At 41.7% G+C, this 23,653-nt stretch overlaps 1 protein-coding gene across 1 annotated transcript; it reads right to left on the reverse strand.

Moving 5' to 3' along the window:
* Positions 1-185: 185 nt before the first annotated feature.
* antxr1d (ANTXR cell adhesion molecule 1d) lies at positions 186-22,595 on the reverse strand. Its single transcript, XM_034898052.1, has 18 exons — positions 22,215-22,595; positions 17,453-17,524; positions 17,300-17,371; positions 16,940-17,021; positions 16,308-16,338; positions 16,160-16,233; positions 15,236-15,304; positions 15,058-15,138; positions 14,884-14,944; positions 10,587-10,685; positions 10,368-10,437; positions 7,179-7,257; positions 6,816-6,911; positions 6,148-6,186; positions 5,905-6,003; positions 5,674-5,838; positions 5,459-5,539; positions 186-681 (listed from the first exon to the last, which is right to left on the reverse strand). Exons 1-18 carry the CDS (start codon positions 22,367-22,369, stop codon positions 376-378), a joined length of 1,731 nt encoding a protein of 576 aa, XP_034753943.1. The 5' UTR covers positions 22,370-22,595; the 3' UTR covers positions 186-375.
* Between the last annotated feature and the right edge of the window lie 1,058 nt (positions 22,596-23,653).

Raw genomic sequence — 23,653 nt, forward strand, 5'->3', positions numbered from 1 at the left:
CACACCATTTGGACGCCCCTGTTCTCTACCGACCCAAAGCAAACGGGTTTTCTTTCACACACAACTGCAGCATGCTAACTTTCATCACATAAATCCTTTGTTGCATTGCACTTTCTCTAACCGCTTAAGTCAAATGACATCTAATACTGTACATACAGGCTTTATCAAGTAACTACATGCTTGTATTTTCTATAGTGTGTGTGGTTTTATGAATGTGTCATTTTTTATGAAACTTTTTGGTATCAGATAAACATTTTTGCTGTCCAGCAACAAAGCACAGAGCTTCACGTCAGAGCTCATGGCTTCTTAGATTTGTGGGTGTTTCATGAAATGAGTTGACGTAACAGTTGTTAATTGGAGACCCTCTCTTCATCATCAGATCCTGGGTGGGGGTCGAGATGGCGGGGGTCCTGGTGGCCCGGGGGGTGCTCGAGTCGGGTGTGGACCTGGAGGAGGTTGGGCCACAGAAGGGGGTGTGCGGGAGGGTGGCGTGGTGCGGGGCCCTCTCGACGGAGGCTTCGTACGAGGGACAGAGTTCGAGACCAGAGGTTGCTGTTCAGCGGGTGGATGAGAAGGAGGAGGGGGCGGTGGTGGTGAGGGAGAGTGATGCGTGCGAGGAGGAGCCTGGTTGCTTGGGGCGGACTCCCCATCTTTGACCCGTTGAAAACTAATACAGCGACCCTGCAAGAAACACAAGCAGGCAGACTAAGCTTAAACCACTACACATCAGCATTTCAAGGCAAAATGCAGATTCAAATGCAGTGCATCTTTGTGCAAAATCAATGAGCTTCTAAGATCCACCAGCCAAAGTGGTTTGTGTGAGTCCAGCTCTGCTGACAGAGGCATGTGTGTTTGAGGCCTTGGAGGGCACACAGAGCTGCTTCTGTCTTCTGTCCACACCTGCACTACAATAGCTGTGAGCAGCTTTCCCATCCTCTTTTCTAGGCGCCTCTGCTGTGACTCGGTCTCTCCTGATGCAGAACAGAAAGTGGTTTATGTCTATAATGTGCTTGACTTGTTGAAATGTAAAGGGGGATTTCAATATCCCCACAATAGTTAACAGAGGCCCCTTAGCGTTTAACGTAATTTACAAGTCGGAGAGAATGGAACGCTTCTCTTATTGTTCTCATTGATGGTTTTCCTCTCTGTTCCTTCTGCAGACACACATAAACGGAGAGACACACACACACACAAACTCTTGTCCAGCTCACTGTGTCAGTGTGTGAAGGATGGAGAGTGGGTCTCTGTGTCACAGACCCTTGGTGGTCTTATAACACCTTATTAAACAGAGAGGCCCTAAAGGGACCCCAGCAGCAGTAGCATTGTGACTAAGGGGGCCATTGTGTTGTTTGTGTCTGTGCGTAATTGATTGGGGGCAGCCCGGTTGTGTGTGTGTGCGTGTGTGTGTGTGTGTGGGGGGCTGCTTGGGGCTTGTTGCCGGGCCGCGGTGAAAAGGCCAGTTTGTGAGCAGCAGACCAGCAGCACAACACCAGAGAGAGCATATGGACACAATGAGAACACAAGCTCATGAATATGTGTGTGTGTGTGAGACTGTAAGCATGCCTCTACCAGAACATATGGCCTGAATGAAACCTTGGCCTCATGAATAACAGAAACCGAGGGAGAGAAAGGTTGGGGGGCTTGCTGCAACTGATCACCAAACAACACAAGATTGGGGAAAAAGTAGATTCTTTCACTTTTAAGTAGATATGTACAATAGATGCCTTGGGTGAAAAGTCAGCAATGTGCCACTTGGAATAATCTCCCTGCAATGCACCTTTGACTGTGATGTCTGCCACTGCGTTACTTTCCCTGTTGGCATTTGTTTACTTCAAACCCTCAATTCCTTTCTAGGAGAAAAACAAAACCATTAAAATGCCTCTAGCATCCCTCTACACACCACTTCTCTGTCTAGCCTCTGTTTCTTCTTCTGAGCCCCAAGACGTTGCCCTTCCCTCACAGACACACATAAAGCAGATACTTTGCGGCCGTTTACAGGGAACTAACGCACGCGCACATTTGTCACCATTATAAGAAAGCGGGAGAAAGACGAGAGAGAGAGAGAGCGAGAGAGAGAGTAGACACACATTTGACCTGACAGCTCTGCCTGTCATCTCGCATGACATTACAGCGATCCACTCACATAAGGAAAATGGTCCACATGTGCTCACAAGAGTTAACACACATCATAGACTGCATATGCTGCTCTGAAGCATGGAATACTTGTGAGAAGGAGAGATTGAGTGGCGGTCTTCGAGTTGTGGACAGGGCTTTGGGAGACACTTATGCACCTTTTTCAATGTTTTTAACATTTTGGAGGCTGGGCAACTAGTCCATTCGTCCTGGTTGCGATCAGCCCATTGATCCACAATGAAAATATTAAATAACTTGCAGCCCTGTTAACATGTTTTAAGCCATTCGTCCATTCATTTCTGTTCTGTGAAGTGGCATTTGATGAAGAACTCTCTGTTTCAGCTGATTGTAAGTCTTGTACCAAATACTTGCACAAAACCTGTTTTTCTGAGCAGATAACAATGAATGCGAGGAACAAAAAACCTGTTAAAGACTCTCCGAGCTGTCTGATCTGGAAATGGATGAAATAATGAGTTAAACAGTAACATAATGTTGCTGTCCATGGGATAAAGTCACATTTTTAAATCATCATACGATACAACTTTATAACCGGTTTAAATGGAAATGTATTTTTAGGTTCCTGAGCAGCTACGCTCAAAAAACAGAGAAAGAAAAGTACACAGAGTTAGACAACAATTACACACATAGTACAAAAGATGAAAACACATCAACGGCCATGACAAAAAAACATGTTTCACGATATCCTCGGACCCACATCTTAATAGGCAGCTCGATGTGCCAAAAATATATGATATTGTGGTTGAATTTTGCAATAATGACACTTGCGATAAATAAACACTACTACTAGTATAAATAAAAGAGAGATTTAGTATAAGGTCAGTTTACCCAAATTACAAAAATACATACAGTATGTCTTTGCTTACATGTAGTGGCATCTACTATGTTAACAGTTTAGATTTTATCTACTGAGGTTTTGACTTATCAATTTCCGAGATTTCTTCCTCCATACCAACACAAGGGAGGTAAATTAAATAAATTAATAAAAATTAGTTTTGCTCAATACATTTAACAAATTACACTTACAAAATCTAACAGTTACACGTTTTTTCCAGACTCAATGGCTTGGTTGTTCTAGATCTGTGATTCCCAGCCTTTTTTTTTGCCTGACATAACCCTCTTTACTCAGGTTGGTTGGATGCACTTACTTTGCCGTCAGCCTATTGATTGTGAATCACTGCTTGAGATAAGGAAGTAAACTGGAACTACTTTCCATAGAAGAAATAGTCCCCGAAAGTCCATGAAAACTGTTGATAGTATTTTCTGTGGATACCAGTGAAACTGTTACTTGAAACAAATGTTGCTGATAAAAAACTTATAATTTCCATAACTTCCATGGCAACTGAGAAAACTTTCTCTACTAACGCTCCAAAACAAAAGCCCCAAACCAAGTAAGTAAATGGTCTTTAGGTTGATATGGTTTTGTCAAAAAAAATTGCACCACAAACAAAATACCATTAACTTCCACCGTAATTTGAGCAGAACCTTAAACTTAAATTGTCAGCATGGCCATGTTTGACTAGAGGTCACAAAATGTTTGTTTATGTCATTTGGGTGAAGTAATCCTTTAAGTGTAGAGATTTTTGGGGATTTTGGTGACCGCCCTGTGGTCTGGTCTGGCCTGTGCTATGTGACGGGACTATCAGAGACATCAGCTCTGGGCACAGAAGAAGGGAATCTCTTCTGTCACAAAATGGCTCGTGGCCTTTCAACTCCCCATCTGTTTGTGTGACGCTCACTCAGGCGAGCTGACACACACGTTGCAGTGCCACACACATGCATGCACACACACGCACACACACAGTAAAAAGAGATCAAAAGCAAACAAGGAGTGTGGCAGAAACTGGCAGCCCCGCTGATGGCCGTTTGCAGAGGCAGTGAAGTAGATGTAATGTGGGGAGAAAGCAGGACGAGCTCCACCTGAGCTGATGGTTAACAATCTGCATTGAGAATTCTGATCCGCGCTCATTATTGATGTTCTTTTTTTGCCACCTCGTTGGGCTTTTTGAAATCCCACAATGCTGTTTGTTATCCAGCTGCCGTTTCATGCTTTGGCAGAGATGTTTGACATCACTACTATGGGGAATTTAGATCTGTGCCTAGCTTTTGTTAACATGAGAAATCATTGTCGTATTTCATGTCGGATATGGCGATTAGCTCCAATTCTTGACAACTATCTGCTTTGCAACAAAAGTGGATTTTTACCTCCTCATTTTGTTCCATGTGGGAAGAAGTATTTTATTTTCCTCAGTTAATGACTCGTGAAGGGAATTGTAGGGGTCATTGTTGGACCACAGCGCCACAGAAATTGGCTGACAAAGATTCTAGAAACGTCTGTCCTGACAGAGATTAATTGTTCCGCTTAGAAAAAAAAAAATCCAAGATGGAAAGAGGGGATAAAACCATTGATGATGACCATTTCTATAGACTTCAGATACAGTAGACACATACACACACTGCTAGTGTTACTTAGTAAAGATGAATCATGCCATTCAAAAAATAAATCACTACATTTTACGGCAATATGGCCTCCGCAATGAGAGGCGACAATGATACCATTTACAATGGAGCAGCTGTTTCACCATGACAACCAGTATGATGATGAAAACATGTTGGTGGGGTTATGGGATGCCATCCAAAGGGTCAAGGTTAGATAACACAGGCCTCACTTCTCTCTCTAGCTCACAGTGATGTCATGATTTAGGACTTTTCAGGAGCAGCAGTATTGGCCAGTAATATAGCACATTAAAATCTTCAGCTTAAATAAAATCCAGTCTTACACTGTTTAGTCTACTATAATTATCACTTGAAAGTAGAGAGTGATTGTGTAACATGCTATTTGAAAACCTGATAGAAACCCAGTCATTATCTGGGAGTCACAGGGAATTCAGAAGAGTACAGTAGTCCTTGTGCTTGAACAATGGCAGCTTTGACGAAGAGAGACGGTATTAGTAGCTCAATGACTCACTGTGTGTGTGCATGTAGAAAGTCAGTACTGAGCTCTGTGTTAAGGATTGTACATATTGCTCACTGACACATGTTGTCTTCATGTAATGTGACAGACAGAATGCAGATGCTCAATTGTCTACATGCAGAGACAGAAAACACACTAAAACCTTCTGTACCATCCAACTCATTAAAAAGATTTTAGGTGGTTGTTACGCACAGAGCAATCCCCCGAACACATAATTACCAAATTATAGTTTTGTATCAGTCATCATGCCTATTTGTGGTAGACCGGAGTTTCTTGTCATATTTAAGGTAAAAATTAAAATGATATGAGTCTGCAGTTGAGTGTTAGGCTCACCTCGTCTCCAGCCTGTGGTCTCATTAGAGATACCTGGTCGTAACCTCTCCTGAACAGAGCCCACAGAGCATCTAGCTTTCCCTGGAGGACCCAGAAAGAAAATATATAGATATACACACACACACACACACATTTAAATAGGAAGTAATTTTATTTTTTTCAAATAAAAATAAAAATACATTTAACTTTTAAAGGTAACTGAATAAAAGACTAACCTGAATGGGTGAGTACCACCTTCTCTGCTGTGGTGGGTGGCGTGGTTGTTTTCGAGGTTTGGGCTCATACGGTTCAAATTCCTGCTCTGGCATCTTTACAACTGCATTCTTAGGTTTGTCCAGCTTCGCTCCTTCCTCAGTGGACCCCTTCTCCCCCCATCGCACCTAGGAAAGCCTCAGTAAGATGTATATTCTTTTAAGTGTTGAAAATGTGTGTGTGTGCATATATACCTCCATGCGTTTGATGCCACCCACTCCTCTTCCTCCATAGTAGGATGCATCCACAGTGGGCCACCTCTTTTTTGGCATCCCATCGTCATCATCTGAGTCCTGAGAGTTAGACTCTAATTAAGTAGTACTTACATTACACAGCTCGTATTCTTTTAAACATGCTACTTTCGATGTTAACAACAATATTACCATGACCATAAAAACAATAATAAGTAGTTATGAGAAAAACAAAACAAGTCTTACTGGCTCTGGTGGAGGTGGTGGGGGAGGTTCTTTGATCACCTGAAGGTTAAAAAAAAAGATGCCATCAGGGGAAACAAAGATATAATCAACAAATGACTGAAACTAATGTCTTATTAAAACCTCTTTACAAATCACTTGAAAATACATGCTTTTCTAGCCTAAATTTTTACCCCCCAAAAAGTGATGCAGTTTCCAGATATTTCTGCTCTCTGGGATGATCCTGAGGTCATTGGGAAGTTAACACTCTAAATTTTTTGTTTCCAGTGTCAGTGTGACACTAGGCCTTATTGACACTGAGCTAAAGAGGTTAGAACAGAGAATTTCTTTCAGAAAAAAAGCCCCAAAAGTGCAAAATACAAAACTACTCAAATTAAAAAACCCATTCACATCACTCACACACATACCTGAAATAACTACATGCATACATTTATAGAAATAAGTAATTATAAATTAATGAAATGGTGAAATGCCATGTGAAATTTGTGTGGGCTTAATGGAATCATGAGACTTTAAGCTTTCTAATGATGTGCTGCATGAGCGTGTTTATGAAGATTTAATGCTTGCAATTTATAAGTGAAGAAAACGTTGTCTCCTAAAATGGAGAAAACGTTCCGTCAGCGGGACCGTGCTGGCCGAGAGGTTAGAGGAGTTGATTGGTTCAAACCTACCAAAGTGCAACAGAGAGGCCAGAACCACCACATCAGCAGAATAGCCAACAGCAGGAACACCACCAGCAACGATATTAGAACGATGGTGCCGTCAAACTGAACACAAACACAGGATGACGGGATTGAGATTAATCTGGACAATAAAATAATGATTAAGAAAAAGGCAAAAATGAAAAGTGAAAGTACTCACAGCCTCCTCTGATGACAGACACAACAGAGGAGACATCAGAGAGGAAGGAGAGAAGAAGAAGACTAGAAAACCAAGAGAAAATAAGGTTGAAAAAAAGTTTAATCAGATAAGGCAGCGTGCCAGAAGAAAAGATTCTTGTGGTAGTGGGGACTATTTACACAGGATGTACTCACACATTCAGTAGTAGTGATGTGAACAGAGCTGGTGATGTAGGAGAGACCCTCATTCATGCTCACCTGCAGATAGATCACCCTGCAAAAACACACAATCATGACTGGTCTTATCATCTGACACAGAAATACAGCGCACATCACACGGTTGACTTGCACACCGTCTTGTGTGTTCACATTCACAGTCGTGTTTCAGCTACTGTACAAGCTTGCCCGAGATGTCAAACACATTCCACCATCTACTTTGTTCATACATGCTGCCTTACAAGCACACAAACATGCTGACATAGACACAAAGCCAAAGTCTCTAAAGGGGTCAGGGAGTTCTCCACCCACAGAAGGAATCTCTTCTGTTTGGATTAGACCCAGACTTCTAATGTGGAAACCACAGCAAGCTAAATAACTTATTATCCTCCAGTGTCTAGTGCTGATATCTGCAGCTATGACTGCACAAAGACAGACAGGGCAGGGACAAGAGACGAGAGAAAACGTTTACTTTTTGGTTGGTAAGATGATAGTGAGGCTGATGGAAGATTGTTCACAGAATTGTGGCGTTATTCATAGTGCGCTTAAGAAATATGAACAAAAACAAGACAGATAGGCGTTTTAAGGGTTGAAACGCAGACAGCTGGATTGTAGTAATAGGTTTGGAAAAGAATGGAGAAAGGCTTCTTGTGCTGTTCTTATGGTTTGGGGGTGCAGAGACAAGTGGGGCATTGAGCTCTGGGTTTAGATTTGACGAGGGGGCAACAAGAGGGAGGTCACTGCAGAGGGGGTAGAGGAGAGGAAACAGAGTGGGGGATGGTAGGAGGAGGGCCTTTCCTGTTCTACATCGCTTTAGCACTGTCCTTCCCCTCTGACACCCCTGCATAACTTGCTCAATCACTGACTCTGTCTCCTCCCCCCCCCATACCACTGTACCTTGTCTCATAACTCATGCTGACACTGACTTCAGACTGGGAAACTGGTGGTGCAGGTGCCTCTCATCTTTTCTTCTACTTCTTCCCTCCCTTCTTTGTCCCCCCCCCATCCCCATTATATGGTCAGCCCTCATTTCAGGCAGTCAGGGGACATGGTGTTATCAGCTCCTCTCTGACAGATAGATCTCAGCCCCCATCAATCATCAATCTGTCCACTATATATGTCTTTGCTGTGTGTGTGTGTGTGTGTGTGTGTGTGTGTGTGTGTGTGTGCGTGTCTGTGCATGTGCAGGAGGGGGAGCTGCATCCGGAAGGTTCCCAGTCAACATAGATTTGTGTGACGGCAGCGTCAATGACTTCATTATATGCGACAAGGCTTGGGTGAAAAAGGAGGTGAGTGAGGGTCTTTGGGGTTTAAGTGAAGAGGTAATGCTGGGAGCTGGAGTCCCTCAGACCTCATGTATAGGCTTTACAAACCCCAAAACAGGAAGAGGTTTACAAACAATGTGATCTGACAATTTTTGGGCTGCAGCTAATGATTGTTTTTATTACTGATTAAGTTTGGTCAATAAAATGGCAGAAAAAACTAAAGAATTTGCTTTGTAATACGGATAAGAAGGTATAGACTGTCCAATTCCTGATGTGTGGACGGGTTCCGCTTTCAACATCTGATTTGTTCTATCTGTATTTTTTATTGTTTATATAAGTGTTGTGACTATTTCTGTTGCTTTTTTGTTGCAGTGTATTTCTGGTCACTAGATAATTCTGCCTCGAACAGATGCTGGGGTAACTTGCTTCAACAGTTAAGCTTTAAAGTTCATTCTTGACCTTGAAAACCGCAGCTTGAAAAAAGAGTTTTCAACACCATGTCAACTTCCATGGTGATTAATTTTGAGCAAGTCTATCAACTGAGGAATACTATAAGACGAGGTTGAAAGCTTCAGAAAAATCATGCAAGTGGACCTTGGTGGGTATGTTTTTTGTTACTGTTATCTTACAGTAGATAGGTGTCAAACTGTCAGTCTGTGTTGTTAGGATATTTTGATAATGTGTCTTATTCACCACACTTGTTGTTGTATGCATATACTGTACATACACTGTATATAAGACAGAATGATAAAAACTTAATAACAGAAACAACACCTGTCCAGCCTGCACAGTGGCACTTTCACTTCAATACATATTTCCATGTGTCTCAGCATGTTACTGCACCACAGCCCAGAACTCATAAGCCAGCTGTTGGCTGCCTCCTCTCTGGGCCCTTCAGCCATTCACAGCTGACTTCCTATTTAGTAGCACTCAGGCTGTTAGGGCAGTGCTGACTCTGCTCTAATGGGCTTTGGTCACATAGAAGGACGCCTGCTTGAGGCACCATTGTAGTGTGTACTGGCATCAACTATTGCTGGATTGTAATTTAAGTGAATTGTTGCTGTCTTTTTGTCCACCCCCCAAAATTGTCTGTGAGTTTTAAGTGCCACGTCTGTTATAACGTGTGAGTAATGTGTGAGTAAAATAATACTGTATGTGACAGACTCTTAAATCTGCCTGCTGCTACAGTGTGAAAATAAAATGTCTTCTTTCTCCATCAAACCAGTACTTTTCACTGGCAGACAAGACAAGCTCAAATCATGCTGAAAATCTGAGTGACAGCATCAAGACAGATGATGACTGGGAGGTGTCTGAGGCCCCAGGCTCGAGTGTATAATTATGCACAGGACTGCAGGCAGCGGGGATGGTAGGGCTGCTGGACCTCGGACCTCTCCAAGCTAAGCCCACGGCAGCGCTCTGTCCGCCCTGTGAGAAACTTCTGCTCAGAATCACCAGTAGCAAAGCTGGAAGCCCTTAGAGGAAACTTTACACAGCCCCACCGACTTCACTCACACTTTTGCTCTCCCAAAGTGTCAGACAGAGACTGCGATACATCACACAACACACAAACACACAAACACATACACGGTTGCGGAGGGCCCTCTCCAGCAGGCTCTCATTAAGTCGTGTTCCTGGGCTCTACTCCTGTTGTCCCCTTGTGATTGGTGTCTGGCTTCGTTAGCTGTGACAAACTCTGATTGATCACAGACACTCAATGACTTTGGCCCTAATTTGTTCAAGGACAGCAGTCTTCTGCGTCCACATCAAACTTGCGTGCAGCTGGCAAATATCTGGGCTCAGAGTGTTACAGCTGAACATGGAGAGTTTGGCAACTGGAGTGATGGCTTAGTGAGGAGTGTAGGAGTGTAAAGGCAGTCAGAGCCAAAAGTGATGTGTAACTTACCTTCCAACCTCTTCTACAACAGGAGCAGGACAGAGCAGGAAGGTATCTTCTATTCCAACTGGTCTCTCATCTGCACAGGGAAAACAAAATCACACTTTATGTAGAAGGAAGTGTAACATCTGCAACTTTAACACAGTTCCCACATTCTTCCTAAATGCATAAGCCCAACCAGAATCCATTAAAAGCTTGTGTGTTCTTATGTACATTTGCAGAACTTACCCACAGTGAGTGTATCATTCAGTTTGAAGCTGCAGAGGACCTGCTCAATGTTTCTGGCATGGAGAAACCCATTGCCTCTTACCACCACCTGGAAACTCTCTGAGACACAAACAAAAAGAGAGCAGGCACCATCGGAAATTATCATGCAAGACAGTGGTAAGACACATATGTTCAGCTGTATTTGAGGAATGCATTAAAAAAAATCATAAATCGGCTTCCTATCCTATAGGGTGACAGTGGCTCAGTCCGTATTGAGTCAGGTTGGGAGCCGGAGTGTTGCCGGTTCAAGTCACCTTACTAAAGTAAAGAGTGTGGATTGGTAGGTGGAGAGATGCCAGTTCACCTCCTGGGCACTGTCAGGTGCTCTTGAGCAAGGCACCATTCAGGGCACTGGTCCAGCTGGCAGCTCATTAACTCTGAGCGTGTGTGTGTATTTCAGGCCTATGTGTAGTGATTCTAACAAAAACAGAGTGTAAATTGTAATTTCCCCACTGGGGATCAATAAAAATTTTAAATTATTTTATTTTAAGTAGAATAATATTTCTCTTGTACCATTATGGTGAGTGCTGGCAGCCATTGCCTTTCTCCAATGTGCTCAACTTAAGCAAGAGAAACTTGTGCATGCCTCATTACTGCTAGTTTATATCTGTGTGCGTGTGTGTGTGGAAAGGCAGTAATAAGCTCCAATGGTGCTAATGCTAAAAGTGCTGCTATTCACAAGTACATGCTGTGCAGTTGCCAGAAGGTTTGTGTGTGTGTGTGTGTTTGTGTGTCTTTGACCTTTAGTTTCCCCCAGGCACTGTTAAAGTGCGCTGACAGAGGCTTACCAGCATATGCTGGAGTGTCTATGTGGCTACTACTCAGCATATGTTAGAGAGCGGAAAAAAAAACACTTGCTTAAAAACATGCCTGCAGGGCTGACAAGAGCAAAGCACTGTCAATGTAGGTCTGACCTTACCTATGGCACCATTAACACATGTCTGTGTCTACATACTGTATGTGTGCACTAAGCGTCAGCATTGCTTCATTATGTGCATGCATGCATGAATGTATGTGCAGGCATGTACTTGAACGTACACATAGTGTGTGTGTGTGTGTGTGTGTGTGTGTGTGTGTGGGGGGGTCTGGCTGTGCACTGAGCTTTCCTCTAGCATTATCCTGGCCGATAGAAGTGAACGTTTGCCACACCTTTAACATTTAAAGCTCCAGCGTGAAGATCACCGGATCTAAACATCACAGCATGTGGGTGTCTATGTGACAGTATTTCCTTAAAGGTCAGACAAGTTGCTATTAAAGCCATAAATATAGATACACAGAGGCAAAGCTGAGCAGAGAAAACTAACTTTGCATTTGCCTGCACAGCTCTACATTTTTTACAGATGCTGTAAAAAATGTTGTAGAGTGGCTGTTTGAGAAAATCCTGAAGGAAATCTGGCGATGTACAAGACACATGAAAACAAAACAGGGTTACGTTGTACATATTACATATATAATATTGGTATTATATATAAATAATATTTAACACGTTGCATTAGTGCAGTTATCCAGTCTCATAAAGATAAAACCTTCTCTAACTTCCACTGTGCCCTCAGCCAACCTCATACAACTGTCTATCTGCACGTGTGTTTGCTTATTTACAGATGTTCAAGATTGCAATTTGTCAGTGTCGCTTATGTAATTTCCTCAGCTAGACTCAGATTCTACATGTGCATACAAACAAACACACATACACCACCCGATTAACCTCACATCTCAGTACAGGCAGCCTTATCATTTCCTGTTCACCATGCCCCACCATGTCTTCTCCCTCTTCCTGGCCTAATTTGACTGTAAAACAAAACCACAACAATCAGGGCAATGAATTACAACCATATAATTTAATACTGTACAACTTGGATTGTATTAATTTTCACATAAACTGTTGGTTTATGTGGTTTTGCAACAATGTGCAACTTAATTGGAGGTCTTGACACTAATTATTCCTAATGCTCAGTGCCGTGCCTGCTTTAGCAGTCATTCCCCTTTCACACAATGTTACCATCAAACAGCATGAGCTGCACTGTGACAGGGCATATCTACGCACACACACACACACACACACACACACACACACACACACACACACACACACACACACACACACACACACACACACACACACACACACACACACAACTTGGAAATGGTACATGAAAGATATTACTCAAATACTCAACTGTCTAACTTTGGGTCTGATTATTGTCTTATTCTTTTAAAAGGTAGAAAATGTAATACAAAATTGCTAATTGGTGTTACTTTATTTATCAGCAATTAAGTATGCACTGCATTATAACTACATGTTTAACATCTATGAGAGAATTATCTTATTCCTTTAAATCCTGAGTCATCGTGAATATTTTCAAAACACACACACACACACACACATACACACAAAGTTAAAAGGTCAGTGCTGTCAGACACGTGGTGGCCATGGACTGGTGGTGCCCTGCTGACATGTCCAACACATGTTTCTGCCCTCTCCACTGCTTTCTTTGCCTGCCTCTGTGGCTACTTGTCCATCTACATTTACACCTGAGCATTTGATAAGCTTTGTATGAATGTGTGGCTGTGTGCGACTATACGCATGTACATGCATGTGTGTCTTGTGTGCGTAGAGAAAATTGGCTACGGCTTGTCCGAACTGTGGCTCTTCAATCATATTAGTGCGACGGGACAGTGAAGGGCAGGGAGGGGCAAAGGAAGACGGAACAACGGCGAGGAAAGGGTCAGACGTTAATCAAAGCAGCAATCTCTCCTGTCATGTTAGATCTAAGGCCCATATGAGAGTGAGTGTGTGTGTGTTTATGTGTGTGTGTGTGTGTGTGTGTGTGTGTGTGTGTGTGTGTGTGTGTGTGTGTGAGAGAGAGGGGGAAATCATTGCTGTCATGTCTGATAGTGTGGCCCAATGTTCAATGTCCAGTCTGATGGCCTGTTTGCAGGCAGCTCAGTCTGGTCACTTCAGATCAATGTGAGGGGCATGTGTGTACATGTGCTTGAATATGTGTGTGTGCTGACTAAAGGGCACCTTAACATGTGTGTGTTGGTGTAAAGCATGTATGGTATGTGACTACTGCACATGCAGACAGAGAGAAAGACAGAGAGCGAGACTGTCACAAAACCTATGCAATATGTCAGTATGTAAGTACATGTAAATGCATCAGGATGGATGTGGGTAGATGGTTACATTCAAACCTATAGGGAATCTTGTCCACAGTCTTGCAGATCAAAATAAAAGCAAACTCTTACTAAATTGGGACAAGCGTTTGACAATAACATTAAATCACATTATACTGCAAGGAGTATTGGACAGAAGTGCCTCTTATTTATTCACATGACAATTTAATGTCGACCATAAATTATAAATTATTGTGAATATATTATTATAAATATATTGTGTTACAACAAAGGCAGCATGTATTTAGTGCACTACAATCTTTGACCTTCATTAATTAGGCTTTGGTTAAAGTGGGTCCTTGGTTTGTAGTTCACTGACCATTAGGCTGCTCATCAATCGAATAATAAATGAGGCTGTTGGAGGATATTTGGGCACATGTCGAGTGACACACTCAGGCTCTGGCAACAGACCAGTAATTATCACATGGGGACAACTGTGATTCTTATTATTCCTTCCTCATTTCTGTCCTTGACTGCAACATTTTTTATTGCTCTTAATATCCTCTCCTCTCCCATCCTCTTTCCATATCCCATAATGGATGCTAATTTAAATTGGTTGTCCTAGTAGCAAGGCTGCAAATGCACTCTCTTAAGTGAGTCCTAATAAGGTCATGTCAAAGCTCATCCATCCTACTGGCTACACATAATGGCTCTCTCTCTCGCCCTCTCTCTTATCCTGTGTTATACTTCCTGAAACTGCTATCCAGAAGCAGAAGAGCTGGACATGGAAGAAGAGGTGAGATAGAGGACAGGATTGAAACAACCATACAAACATACACAATGTAGTAAACTAGGCCAGAGAAGCAGCCATGCTTAAAGATTCACGGCTAATTCCTCTGACCAACACCCCCCCCCCCTTCCTATTTTTTGCACACACGCTGTGCTGAAGCGACTATGCTAATTTCCCCCGGCCGTGAATGACAATACGCTCTCTGTCACTCCGTGGTCATAAGCGTCCATGCGATTACTCAACCTAATGTTCCACTCCAGAGGCTTTACATGACTGTCATCTGCCACAATCACACACCGTGAGTGCCCAGTGTCTTAACAAGGAGGGGAAACCCTTGCACCCCACACCTCTTACCTCCTGCACATACGCTGGACGGCTCAGCTGCTAGAATCTCAATGCAGGACTTCTTGATGATCTGAGAGATCCGACAAAAGGAAACAATAGAGTCACAAAGCAATTTCATTGGATATTAATATGACTGTGTGTGGATGAGTGTGTATTTGTATACATGCTGACTGTATGTCATACCGAGTCAATGATTCCCCTCAGGGCTTGGAATTCTCCCCACACAGGAAACACATGTTCCACAGTGTCTGCAATAGTTGCAAGCTAGAAAAACACACAGACACAGAATGCAACATTTGTGTATTTTTTTTATTTTTTTTTTAACGTTGCAACATCTTCAATATCCCTCTGTGGATCTAACCTGGGTCTGGTTGAACTCTTTGACCCCTACACAGTAAACAATGGCTCCCATGGACCTGGCCCTTTGTGCCTGCAAAAAAAGAACCAATAAACCAAAATGCAGTGAACTTTAAAGAGACTCTGGTAGGCTTATGGAGCCAAATACATCTCCCAAATAACTCTGACTTCCTTAGTCCACACAGTAGAAATTTTAGAATTAAATCGACCCAAGAACTCAAATATTCCACATAAATTCTTTTTGAACTTTTCCCAAGGACTAGAAACAATTTGAGATCTCAAAACCAGACCAAACTAAGTTCTGGGAACATGTTTTTGACCTTTTTACCCCCCAAAAGCTCCCTGATTGCAGGGTAGGAACCTTCAAGGTGGGGTTTGCAGGGATGACCATCGTTGATTGGTCAAACACACACAGCGCTGCTGCTTCAACTCGCCTACCGCTTCATTTATGAAACAAGGAAGTACTCAAGTATTAATTTATGACTTTTAGGACAAGGGGTGTGTGTGTGTGTGTGTTTGTGTGTTTTGATGACATTAAAAATAAATGTAGGCTTCGCTGTAAAATAGAGATAAAATATATAGAGTGAGCATTTACCACTTGTGCTCATTCTGGTTATGTGAGCTCACCAAAGCAAATAATTGGCAATAAAGTTATGAATCTTGAATCCTTAAAGTAATGTGAAACAATTAATGGAGCACTAAAAGCAGCCAAGTCCCTTGATTTGCAGATGCATCTATCAAAAACAAACCTGTGACATTATGTCATCTATCTGAAAATCACAAAGAGCATCCTTAAAGAAAAGCAATTACAACTTAAACCTAACAAACAGGACCAAAAGGAAAATGAAGTCCTCAGTGACAGTGTTTGAAAGTGAAAATCCATTCATCTATTATCTCTGAAATGTCTCTATTTGATAATCCACCTTACCTCTCGCTGAGCTGTGTCAAACTGCCATTCATTCAGTTCTCCATCTGTCAGAGCGATGATAACGCTGGCTGTACCTGTCGAGCACCAAACTTTCATGTTTTCTGAAACAATGCACTAAATGTAATTAAATGTATTAGACAGAGCTTACCCTGCTTCTCTTGGTATATCTGCGCATTAGCCTGGAATTGCAAAGAAGGAGGTAGTATCGATTGTGAACCGGTTACATGAACTAAAAATAAAAGAAGTACACTTCCAGACATTACAATATCCTGTGCTGGTTATAAAACATGTTACAAAGCCAGCCAACAAATGTCACTTTGCTCAGTGTGGTCTGGTGATGCTCATTCCTCATTATCTTGGGACAAGTGTCATTTCAATTACACTGTATGACTGAAGATTGCTCTTTTGCTAGGACATCAACATGAACCCTTCCTACAGCTGATTGGTCTTTGCTTTATTATTATTTTTTTTAAACTTGGGTTGCCATCTGGCAATGATGTTAAATCTTTAACCACCAAAACATGTTTCTGATGAATGAAAAAAAGAAGTAGACAACGTGGAAGTGTGGATAAGTGCTTAATTTTACAAAGCCTTAAAAACTCATTAACAAGGCTCAGCAATTTCATTCATGATCTGAGCCACTCCTCATATTGATCTAACTGGCCATGGTCCAGCTGCCATGCTCAATTAATCTCCAGTAGATATTTTCCTGAATAAATCATGTAGTGAAGACTTAAGCTCTTGAGATTCTATTTGTTGGGTTCCCAGTCTCATCCTTACCATCTCCAGGCCTAGGTTCATAAATGTGTCTCCTCCAGGAATAACCCTTCTCAGAGCGGTTAAGCCTCCAGTGATGGCCTCCCTGTTGGGTAAACAAACAAACTGCCTGATAAAATACATTGAAGGAAAGCTGCTCTTAATATCTTTATATTAGGAAATATTGAAAATACAGAAGTTAGAAAGTGAGAGGTTGACAAGGGTTGAAGATGGCAAGTAGTAGTAGTAGTACTCAGGTAGTATCCAGTGTCATTGGCCATCCCTAGTAGACTGAATTCACTTCTTTGATTTACCTAAAGTTGAATTTTACATTTTACATTTACATTTTGAATTGCAGTGACAGTGTTCAGGTGTGAGTCTTACCTGTTCTCTGTCAGTTTCATGATGATGTTTCCTCGTGTGGAGAAGACAATAAAGGACATTCGCAACATGGGGCTGCAAACATGCGGTTGTTTTAAATTAACAGACAAAACACAGAAAACATTCAAATTCTTGGATGACTATTCCGGCTTGTACCTGATAAACTTCTCTGCCAGCTGCTCAACAAAGGAGTAAATTTCTATCCAGTGATTCTTCACACTTCCAGATCTGAAACAACAATAACACAACCTTATTAGGAAAAATGGGATGTTGGTACAGATGACTAATTATCATGAGCCAAAGCCCAAACAACTGTATTGAATTAAATGCAGGGTTACTTAGATTAGTGGCCAGCTCTCATAGGAACTTTGGGCTTTTTCACACAAAATGTTTTTTGGTCTTATAAGTTAAAAAACAAAGATGACTGAGTGAGACTATGGCAGTTTTAATGGTTTGTCCACCACTTTGGTCTAGACTAAAATATCTCAACAACTTTTAGATGGATTGCCATGAAATTTGACATGCATGGTCCCCAAAAGATTTTGGACATTTTGGACTTGTCATCGAATTCCAATATTGGATCAACTTTTGTTGTTTTGAGTGAGATGTCTACTCAACTTTTGGATGCATTGCCATAAAATTTGGACATTCATGGTCCCCACAGGATGAACTGTAATAACTTTAAGTATCCCTACTATTTTTATTCAGTGCCATTATCAGGGCAAGATTTTGATTTGTTCAACTTTTTTAACTGATGACAATCTTCTATACCTTTGTGTTCAGTGCTAATTAGCTGTTAGCTTGCAACATGCCAAAATAGTTAACTTGGTAAACCTAATGCCATGCTAAAAATCTGCATGTTTATTTTAATATTTAGTACAATATTATTATTATAGAGTATTTTAGCATGTTGATGATAGCTTTTAGCATATCTTCAAGGATTGCTGTGTGAGCACAGCCAAAGCTGGTAACATGGCTGTAGACTACTGTGTGCTAAAGTAGGCAAAACCATGGCTAAAACTATACCTTCATGAACTGATTTAATCCCACTTCAGGCTCATTAAACTAAAGCAAAACCTACAAAAGAGTTGTCCAATTCAGAAATAATTTTTAAAAATACAAAACTATCTGAATAGGGCCATTACTTGTCGTATGTGATTCAAGGCTAGGCCTAATGTAGGTTTTGTAGGACATGTACGAATATGTACAAACAGCATTAAATGGCCATGTTATGTTTCAGGAACAACCGGACCAGTGTATCTGCTCTACATTCAAGGACATTCCTCTGGCCATTCAGTCACATTCCATTACTTTGGACTGTAACCTGTGAGCACTGAGAGCTGCTGATTGGCCTGCTACATAATGCTGTGTACATGACAGTGTCCTTAATGAAGCCCAGTCCCAGGGGACCACTAATGGGGGCTAATTGCTGCTGGGCCAGAGGGTTGAGGTTAGACAGGGACAGATGTACCAGTCTGCCTCTAGCAGGGACCATGTAGTAGGCAGCTGGCCTGTGTGTGTGTGTGTGTGTGTAGTATCTGTGTTTATGCGATTGTGCGTGTGTGTGTGTGTGACTGTGAGGTGGAACAGATGGTCCCAGTGAGCACAGCCAGTCTTACAACAGGTTGGCGGTCCACAGAGTGAAAAGGCTGTGACATGAACAACAGAGGGACGCAGAAGTAACACTCAGCAGGGAGTAAATGTGTGTGAGTGTCAGACTGTTCAAGTGAGTGTCTATTGAAGGATGCAACATCGAGCAGCAAAAACCAAGGCTGTGTGTGTGTGTAACAGTCATAAACAGTGAAAGTCTGAGCTGGGTTCTCATGATGGCTCTTTTGTGCCTCTCATTTAACCAGTCTCTTCCTGGTCTACTTATCCTTTCCCCTGGAAAGGATGGCGTGCTAAAAGCCCTGATCCAGGAGGAGTCCCCTGGAGGAACAAGTTTCCCAAAAAAAAACTAATCTTATTTTAACAGTGACAGAGTTTACTGATACACATACACAACAGTTGTAACAGTTTCAATCCAGTGAGCAGGACAGAATGCACTTGTAAGTCCTTCTGTTCTTTTCATTAAACTGAGAGTCAAGCAAAAGGCCCCAATGCCAGTCTATCTTTATTTGTATGAATGACTGAGGAGGAGTTTACCTTATTAGCATTATTAGTCATGTTCTATGTGTGGACATTATGAATTATCTAAAATAACTGTTGAAGTTCTGATTTTTGGTTAACTATTTTAAGGCAATTATCAAGCAATTTCTCAAATGTAAATATTTGATGTTTATTGTTTTATTTCTTTGTTTTTTTTTGTACTTTTGTTCAGATAAACAAGCAATGGAGACATTACCCTGGGCTCAGTGCATTTTCCATTATCTACTGACATTTTTTTGAATAAAAAAGTTATTTAAGAGACGTAACACTTAAAACAAACAAACAAACAAACAAAACAACCCTCCAGAGGCCTTATATTTTTAAATACTGCACCCAGAAAGTTCTCATTCTGCAAATGTACTATAAGTTCATGTACTGTAAACACACTGTATCTTCACAACTTTCAAACCTAAATCACTGCCATCATCCAACCAATTCAGCAATTAGTCATCACCTATTCTACCTGCATTCCTAAGTTTGGATAATATTACAGCATAATATCTTTTTGTCTGCAAGTCCTTGGGTCAGTGAACACAAATATCTGCTCAGAACCCAGCCATAAAACATAACACCTATTATTCTATTTGTGGGCAACCAGATAGAGAGGAAAAATGCAGTCTGGTATTTAGTGAGGGCCAGACGTGGATTGTAGGAATGTTTTCTAATGCTCATTCTGTGCGTGCTGAGATTCATCCATTGGAGCGTGCACACACACACACACACACACACACACACACACACACACACACACACAGTGAAGATGTAAAGATCACAGAAGACACATAAAAACATCCCACATGCATGATTCTCTCTATCACTGAAGATTAGATTAGGTCACTGTGTGGCATTTAAAGTCTGAAAAACAGCCAACAAGTCGGTGCCAACTCAGGGAAAAAGAGCAAAAGCTTCCTGAAGGCTTGCTGGAGCATTCATGTCCGGATAGTCTAACAAACAGAGGCGTACCAGAGGCTTGGCCATGCGTGACGTGCCATGCTCCCCAGGCTTCACCGCTAAATCACTGCTCTGTCATTCTTTTGACATCATAACCTGTTATTCTTACAGTCAAATACGGCAACAAATTCAACCACACTTTATTTTTTTTGTCATTCTAGCTCTCTCTCTCTCTGCTCACTTAGCATGTTTTGACATGTCTGATAGCTTTGTGTCCACATGCTTGATCTTACGTTGGAACTGGAGGTAAGATAGGGCAAAAATGTAAATTATAATGGCTGAGCAGCTACGAACAGCAGCACAGTCTGAGACTGCAGATAGATCTCACATGGATAACTACTGGCCACTTACACAGCCCAAAAAAGGTGGGAAAACATCTTCACTGACCAAATAGCCTCAAAAAAATGTACTATTGTGAGTCAAGTATGTTTGTTAGGGCTGTGAGGTGGCCCGATTTGAATTCTTCTTGGTTTACAATTTGTAACACCTATTCCAGGTGATAGTATTAAATATGGCATAAAGATATTCAAAGATTGATCTGGGGTTAGTCTGAGAGTCAGTAGTAAAGTTAGAAACAGGGTCACAGTGGCCTATATGTCTAAAGGTCTCTGATTAATATCAGGCTGGGGATCTTTGTCATTCTCACTCTCTTGTGATCATTTCTGAAGGTGAAGTGGTACCACGGCCTTTTTAAGATTACATTTTGGGCTTTACCGCTTTTAATGGACAGGACAGCTAGGTGAGCAAGGGGGGAGAGAGATGGGGAAGATATGCAGGAAATTGTCACAGGCTGCACTCAAAACACGGACCTGTAAGTTGAAGTATAAACCTCTACGTGTATACGGTATGTGCGCCTGCTTTACCAATTGCGCCAACTTTAAAGGGATTTTAAAATTGTAAAATAAATAGATCTTAGCTTAGATATTCAGAAGCCTTTTCTGGAAAGTACGTGGTTGAGTTGTCTATTCCAGGTGTCACCCTGGACCGGATAAAAGGCAAAGGCTGCCATGCACACTATCCAAAGGGATTTTCATAATTTGACAATTCAAATGTTGTTTTTACCAATGGCTTCTGACTGATCTATTAAGCATTTCTAAATAACTTATTTGCCAACGATAACATGCATGACAAAGTGGTGCTAATATACCTGTTTCTGGTGTTTTTGTTCAATAAAACATCAACCTAATCAGATTTAAGAACTCTAACTCCACATATACATAATAAATAAATAATGGAATCTACTTCTGGTCGGTTCAGGATACAATCGGCATTCAGTAGCGAAGCTGGAGAGAAGACTAGTTGAAAGACCAGGCCACATAGCACCGCTGTGGGGCCGCAGCTGTGTCTGCAGGCGTCACCAGCCTGAAACTCTATCCATCCTGCTCGCCCTTCCCACATCCTGTGGGTAAAAGCTCAATCTGTGTGCTTCTCCACTTTGAACCGGACGAAAAGAAAATAATAGCATACCACAATGCAGGAAATACTATTCCTACTTCAAATACAATGCTGGATAGCCTACATGTGAGAAAAGACACTCAAAGATAAACTATGAGGGTTAAAATGGTTTTGGACGGGCTCTCCGTGTAGTCATCCCATCAAACAAGAAACGATTTTGTCAGACAATAAGACAATAAATAAAAAGCTGCACTTTGGAATTTGCTAGCTCAAACTTGTCGGTTACTCTTGTTAAGCAGCCTACCGTTTCAACAACAGAGTGAATGTGACTGATGCGCACCGCGTTTCCAAACAACTGGGCTGTTGCATGGCAATGCGCAGCGATGAGAAAGTAACAAAGCCGTAAATAATATTGGACACTCACTTGTCCAGGACAAAATAGAGGTCGAAGGCGCCCTGACAGGACCTCTCCTCCTCCTCCTGTTGCTCGCCCTGCAGCTCTCCTTTCACCGAGACATCGAGGAAGAACATTCCCAGCAAAGCCAGGGCGAGGAGCATGCGAGTCTGTGCCCTCGCCATCTTTCCCGGTTCCTGTTGACTACTCCAACACTGTGACAACTAATGCCCTTCACATTTTCTATCAAGCATTCTGTTGTTGGGAGTCGACTGCGTGTGTATAACGCGTTGTTTCTCGGTGTTCCGTCCCGTAAGTTTGAGTGCATTCAGCCTACAGGACTATTGTTCGGTTTAAGCCGGGCTGTCCAAGTCTTCTCTTTCAGCTGAGAGAAAAAAACATGCACTGAAACAGGCAGGATGGAGGAGAGGAGCGACACCCGAGGATAGATACAAAACTCCACTTTAACCCAGACATTTTTAGTGGGATAGATATACTGTCTAGAGTGGGATTACCCAAAATAACAGACTGTTTGAAAATGGAATAACATCAAGTCCTCGCGTAAAATCGGCCTTATTTTTTTTCACGACCAGACATGATCAATGAATAATTAACATTATGTTCAAATCCTTTGATGCAACATTTCTCCTCAATATGTTTCGTTTACAGTTATTTTGAAATTAAATAAGCAGTATGGTTTATGATGTAATGTCATATTTAGCAAATCCCTCATTTTGTTTTGAATAATCAATAATTTGGTAATTTTGAGAATTTGTGTTTTTAGTTCCATCCATTCACTGTATCAAGCATTTCGCCCTCAAATGACAAACATGGGAACTGCAAAGACTATTCAATTATGAACCTGAATGCATGTTTACCAATGACAGGATGTGATACTCAAAGGTTTCCAAGGGTCCCTGAGGTTGTCCCAACACAATGTAATGTGATAGGCTACTAAAATTCGAGGAAATGTTTTCGGACATGGAATATAACAGTTTCCAGCCTCTAGTGTAATTGAACTGTAACCAGACAGTTGGAGTCCCCACCGAAAGGCTTTTATATCCCGCTTTCTTTTTACAGAAAGTTGGCTGGAGAACAAGCAGGACATTCACCCAAACCAAAGCTTTGATGCAGAATAATCCATTAAATGCTCATTAGACAGAAACATTAAGTTTATGAATAATGCATTTGCCCGGTGGCAAACCCAGACCATCCAAAACCATGTCATGTAGGGCTATAGTGGCCAACTTTACGATTTCCAAATGCTCACATTAGCCAGGACAACTTCGTCCACTCGTGTAACTCTCGTGTAGCTGGACTTAAGGTTTTCAGAAACGGGACCAACCCATTTCTCTGGATCCCACATAGCGTGTATAGACTATAGTCGTAATCTCTACAATTAGTGAAGTGCCTTTAATTTAAAACCATAAGAGACAATAAGATGTCAGAATAGCTCCGCACTCAACAAA

This window comes from Etheostoma cragini, chromosome 17 (genome assembly GCF_013103735.1).
Source record: "Etheostoma cragini isolate CJK2018 chromosome 17, CSU_Ecrag_1.0, whole genome shotgun sequence".
In the NCBI taxonomy this organism is placed as follows: Eukaryota; Metazoa; Chordata; class Actinopteri; order Perciformes; family Percidae; genus Etheostoma; species Etheostoma cragini.

Coding starts and splice junctions, on each gene's coding strand:
- antxr1d (XM_034898052.1), bottom strand. CDS start 22,369: ATGGCGAGGGCACAGACTCGCATGCTCCTCGCCCTGGCTTTGCTGGGA. Junction 15,305..16,159: donor TTGACACAGCTCAGCGAGAG/GTAAGGTGGATT, acceptor CTTTTTTTGCAG/GCACAAAGGGCCAGGTCCAT. Junction 10,686..14,883: donor GTCCAGCGTATGTGCAGGAG/GTAAGAGGTGTG, acceptor TTTGTGTCTCAG/AGAGTTTCCAGGTGGTGGTA.